The following is a 6,000-nucleotide window of genomic DNA, read 5'->3' as shown; positions in this document are numbered from 1 at the left end:
GTACATCTCCCCCATTTCCACATTTAGACATGGAGACACTCTATGGAGAAATGGTAATCGAATGTCATGAAGGTTCATTCATCATGTTTTACTGTGTCTTGAGCTACATGAGCTTCTTGGCCCTTCTCAGCTTCATTGTGGCCTTCCTAGCCAGGAAGTTGCCAGACAGTTTTAATGAAGCCAAGTTCATCACCTTCAGCATGTTGGTTTTCTGCAATGTTTGGCTGACCTTTGTCCCCACCTACCTGAGCACCAAAGGGAAGTACGTGGTGGCTGTGGAGATCTTCTCTATTCTGTCTTCCAGTGCTGGTTTACTGGGATGCATCTTCACCCCCAAAATCTATATAATTATACTGAGGCCTGACCTCAACACTAGAGAGCAATTAACACATAAGAAATAAAAAAAGGAACAAGATTCTATTTTGAATAAGCAAAACTCCTTGGAATTGTGCTCGTGTGTATGTGTAAATACATATTTGACTGAATTCATCTTCCATCTCAGAATTCTTTGAGGATTATGTGGTTTTGGAAGAATAGGGTATATTAATTTTTCAGCAAGCACTTTTCCATATGATTTAATTAAGCTTTGGGTTTTCATTAGTAGTAACATGACAACTGGGTTAATATCAAGATAGACATCAGAAGTAACACAAAGAACAAACTTCAAGATTCTTTGAAGATCGTTGATTGATTTCCTGACCCATTTAAAACTGCTGATAAATTGACTTTTGCCAATGAAGATGATAATACAGTCATTATGAAACTTTACATCATTCCCAATTAAATTGGGAGATGCATGATACCACCTGAGCAATCATTTTAATGGGCAGTTCTTGATGCCATGAAGCTTTAAATATACGTAAAGAAGTATTTCTTTGCTTAGATGAAAACAAGTATATCCAGAGGAAATCCGTGCCTTTTTATGGTTTTGTCACATAGATTAGAACAGGAGGACATAGCATAGTGTGGTGGCCAAATTTAGGCTCAGGTAAAGCAACAAAATTAACAGATTAACAGATTAAAAGAGTTGGAAGGGACCTTGTAGGTCATCTAGTCCAACCCCCCACCCAAGCAGGAGACCCAACACCATTTCTGACAAATGGCAGTCCAATCTCTTCTTGAAAGTCTCAAGTGATGAAGCTCCCAAAACTTCCAAAGGCAAGCTGTTCTCTTTGAAGAGACATTATTTTATTTACATGCATACAAGCAATAATAGAGTATATTCTGGATCCCAAGCAAAGCTTTTGATATTTTGCTGAGCACACATAAGCAGCAGCAAACCAGGTCTTATATAGGGTATCACAGAAAAAAATTATAGGTGACATTGGAATATTTTTAAGGAAACCTCAAAGGTTATTTTTCAAAAGGCAATTGTTGTGACTCTGACCCCCGATCCCATCTTATCAGAGGGAGAAGGCTCCGAAAGTGAAGGAGAGGAGTTGGCCAGGCCTCCCTCTCCAGGACCCTCCTCTCTGGCAATGCCTCAGGTGTCTCCCGAAGGAGAAGAGATTGGCCAGGAGCCAGGTATCGCCGAGCAGTCGCAATCGGACAGTGATGAAGATAAGTCTTGGCTGGATCCACGCCAGCGTCGGAGAGACAAGCGCACGCAGCAGAAAAGGAGGCATACCAGAGATTAAGCTGAGTCACTGGACCACACCCCACAGGGGATAAAAGGGGGTGTGGTGGCCATTCGGGCTCTGTGATGGACAAAACTAAACAACTAGCGAGTCGCCTTGTATCTCTGAAACTATGTTATCTGCCTGCCTTGGATTTAATACGGACTGGACTTGACAATTCTGTGGATTTGTGTATTTGTTTTGATTCTCTATGAGTAAAGTTCTTGGCAAGCAGCTACTGGGTTGCTGCCAATCCTGTTATCGAAGGAATTTATTGTCTGCAAGCTTTATTTAACTCCTGGCTGACTGTTTGTGTGCGTGTGTGAGACGGGGACAGAACAGCAATTGGATTTTCTCCCCACCATCTAGTCAGAACTGATGGAGCTTCTTGGAGGAGAAGTGAAACACCTTCTTCTACCTCAAACAAACAAAAAAAGACACAGTCCCCTTGCCGTTTGAAAAAGCAACTTTGAGACAATTATGACCTGGATGACTGAGAATATCCATAAATGTTTTAAAGAAACCCCTCTGAGTGACCATAATATCATTTATCCATTCCTACTGGTAGTCATATAATTTTGGGCATATATAGGGGTGGGATTCAGCTGGTTCGGACTGGTTCGGGTGGACCAGATACTAATTTTGCATCTGGTTCACTGAACTGGTAGTTGTAAAGACTGGTTGGCCCCTCCCAACCCCATCCTGCCCCTCCCAGGAGTCTCCACAGGACCCATTTTGGACACCATGTAAATGCAGTGCCCATGTGGAGGTTCTGGGAGGGTGAAAAACAGGCATCCCTGAAGTTATAGAAGTCTGCAAATGCGGCCATTTCCAGCCTCCAGACGGTCTGCAGAGCCCAGGAGAGGCCATTTTCACCATCCTGGATGCTTGAGGGAAGCCTCCATAGCCTGCGGAGGGTGAAAACACCCCCCACCCCCGCCGTGGAGCAAAAGGCCGAATAGGCCACGCCCATGATGCCCAGCAACCAGGCATAGAACTGGATGCTAAAATTTTTGAATCCCACCCCTGGGCATATACCACAATATGTGAAAGATTAGGAGCCCAAATTTAGCCTCTGTGTTTCTATGTGAGAGGGAGATTGATTGATCGATTTTTTTAATTAAATTTCTATACCGCCCTTCTCCCGAAGGACTCAGGGCGGTGAACAGCCACAAGATAAAACAAATAAATACAAAATATTTAAAATGAATTAAAAACGAATTAAATAATTTGGCTGAATTTAAAATACCCCATAATTTAAAACAAATTAAAATTTACATTTAAAAAGGGGAGAAGATTTAGGCCAGGCCAGCTTGATGGAATAAGAAAGTCTTAAGTGCGCGACGGAAGGTGCGCAGATACGGGATTCTCCGGGGGGAGCTCGTTCCAGATTGTAGGTGCCCCCACAGAGAAGGCTCTCCCCCTAGGGGCCGCCAGTCGACATTGTTTGGCCGACGGCACCCAGAGGAGCCCCTCTCTATGGGAGCGTACTGGCTGGTGGGAGGCTATTGGTGGTAGCAGGCGGTCCCGTAGATAACCAGGTCCTAAGCTATGGAGCGCTTTAAAGGTGATAACCAGAACCTTGAAGCGCACTTGGAAGACCACCGGGAGCCAGTGCAGCTCGTGCAGGAGAGGTGTTACATGGGAACTCCACGTTGCTCCCATAACCACCCGCACGGCCGCACTTGATTGATTGATCATCAATTCATTCATTGATTTAGAGAACATATATGGCTACAAATTTCATGTATGTAACTCTGAACAATAGGCCACTCAGCCATATAATAGACCTTGTTGCTGGTATCCTTACAATTTATATTGACCGTTTCCTAATATGATTTGATTATATCATTAAGTGTTGTACTTTATGATTCTTGACAAATGTATCTTTTCTTTTATGTACACTGAGAGCATATGCACCAAAGACAAATTCCTTGTGTGTCCAATAAAGAATTCTATTCTATTCTGTTCTGTTTTGTTCTGTTCTGTTCTATCTGTTTGATTATGACCTGGATGACTGAGAATATCCATAGACATTTTAAAGAAACCCCTCCAAGTGACCATAATATTATTTATCCCTTCGTACTACTAGTCATATAATTTTGGGCTTATACCACAATATGCGAAAGTTTAGGAGCCTAAATTTAGCCTGTGTGTTTGTATGTGAGAGGGAGATTGATTGATTGATTGATTGATTGATGATTCATTCATCATTCATTCATTCATTTCAAGAACATATATGGCCACAAATTTCATGTATGTAACTCTGAGCAATAGGCAACTCAGCCAAATAATAGACCTCAAGCGCAGTTCCTCAGTCCCCAAGAGTAAGCAGAAAGAAGTCTCTGCTCACAAACATGTTTTCTCCAGCAACATCACTCCAGATATCACAGACATGATGATTAAGTCAACAGGTCAATCCTCCAGTGGCTCTCAAGATGCTTCTGAAGGAACTAGCGGGGGCAAATCTCAGAATAGCTATATCTCTCTATCCACTATATTGCTCCCTTCTGAGGACCATTCCTCAAAACTGATTGAAGTGTTCCCCAACCATGACAGGGTCAATATGAGAACTGTTGCCATAAATTTGGGTTCTCAGAATCTTGTATCCATTTACTGTTCATAGCATAAATATATATTTCTTGTGGGCTTCGTGCTAATATTTTTAGACTGTTGATCAGCCAATGCTATTCAATTCCAGAGCTGACAGATTCTCCAAGATTTCTCTATGTGAAACTAGCTACATTACTCAACACCTGTGAAATATACACTGACCATCATCTTGGAATAATTATACAAGATCAACGAAATTCTGCTAAAACCTCATACCCGCGGCCTTTTAAATTGCTAATAATTAGATATTAGACTCAAAGGTCGACTCTCTCCTTTACACTTTGAGCATCCAGACATAAGGGAGGCTGAAGAAAATGGATCAGATCAATGAATGAGGCACAATATATTCTGAAGACAGATCTCAACCAAGGTAGCATTTCTTTCACTCTCTATAGTATCCTGTTTGAATCAAGGCTGCTGGCAACAGCAATACAGGAGAAGCCAAATCAGCAGGAATGTTGGGGATTATTGTCATTTTACTGTTTCCAGAATTGGCCATGAAGATCCAGCCTCTTAAGTGCACTGGAGATGAAGCCATTCAAATTCCACAGGAATGGTACCAGGAGGGAGACCTTCTCATCGGTGGATTGGTGTCTCATGTTCACTACATGTTCCCCAAAGTTACTTTCGATAAACATCCTTCTGAGGAATCGCTTGCCTTCCCAATGTAAGAAATCCCTCTCTGAGTTTATTTTAATCTAATCCTGCTCTCTCCTTTCCATCTATGTAAAAATAGATGTTCCATCATCATCTGTTAATGAATATAAATGTATCACGGACATATCCTTAACAGCAGCTTGTTATATAGAAATGATTTGTTAATTCAACATCCTCTTTTCTAATTAAGCCAAAATCCGATAGACCAGGACAAGCAGATATTCTGTTGAGAACTGAAAACTCTTCCAAAATGAAGGAAAAACAACCGCCCTAATTCACCATCACCTAATAGGCGCTATAATATTTTAAATATAGGCATTGACTGTGGAATGAAAAATCATTTCCAAAACCTTGGGGTAACACTAGTTATTACTACCGTGTCTCTATTTTTTTCATGTATCGCTTAGAGGCTTGGGATCCACGTGTCCTATTTCAAAAAGATCGCAATCTTTGAAAGAAAAATGCAAAGCTGAAACACAAAACTTTACAAGTAGAAATAGGTCCTCTTCTGTTTACCATCTCCTTTTAAGAATAGAAAGAGTTCACCATGGAAGGATACATGAATTCCTAATATAGCTAATAGCTATGTTCATCAGCTCTACTCTCCTGATCACTGAGCTCCCCCGTAATATAAATTTGTTCCACTCAACTCAGATTCTCATTTTTTAAAAAATGAACCCGTTCTGTTTCTTCCAACTAGATAACCTGCCTTCTCTTCAGACTTTTCTTATGGAGTATTTAATGATTCCTACTATCCCTTATTTTGTTGCTTATCAAGGAGCGAAATGTTTGGGTTTTTTTACAACACTGAACAGGCTTGAGCTGATTGTACAGGAATTGTTTTCATAATAAGATGAATGTTTTAACAGAATCATAGAGGACCCTGTAGGTCTTCTAAGCCAGGGATCAGCAACCCGCGGCTCTGGAGCCACATGGGACTCTTTTCTCCCTCTGCCGCAGCTCCCCGTCACTCAAAATATGAGTCACAACCACCAATGTGCGACACCCGCTGGCACATGATTTATTGAGCTTTTTGACTCCTGGTAGGCAAACCATGGATAAATCCAAGAAAAGAAAAGTTTTAGAAGAAAATAGAATGTTTAATTCAACTACA

The 6,000-nt window shown here is 41.3% G+C and overlaps 1 protein-coding gene across 1 annotated transcript in view; it reads left to right on the top strand.

Moving 5' to 3' along the window:
* The window catches only part of LOC148113765 (vomeronasal type-2 receptor 26-like), a 5,465-nt gene extending 5,035 nt beyond the window's left edge, over nucleotides 1–430 (top strand). The window contains exon 4 of the mRNA XM_087894440.1: nucleotides 1–430. This exon is cut by the window's left edge and continues 498 nt beyond it. Within this exon, the coding sequence (XP_087750566.1) occupies nucleotides 1–401 (401 nt within the window). The 3' untranslated portion in view covers nucleotides 402–430.
* Nucleotides 431–6,000: the final 5,570 nt, after the last annotated feature.

This window comes from Pantherophis guttatus, chromosome 4, assembly GCF_059756535.1.
Source record: "Pantherophis guttatus breed Tessera chromosome 4, ASM5975653v1, whole genome shotgun sequence".
Taxonomy (NCBI): Eukaryota; Metazoa; Chordata; class Lepidosauria; order Squamata; family Colubridae; genus Pantherophis; species Pantherophis guttatus.
The sequence above is the reverse complement of the archived record's forward strand: the minus strand, read 5'-3'. Positions and strand labels throughout refer to the sequence as shown.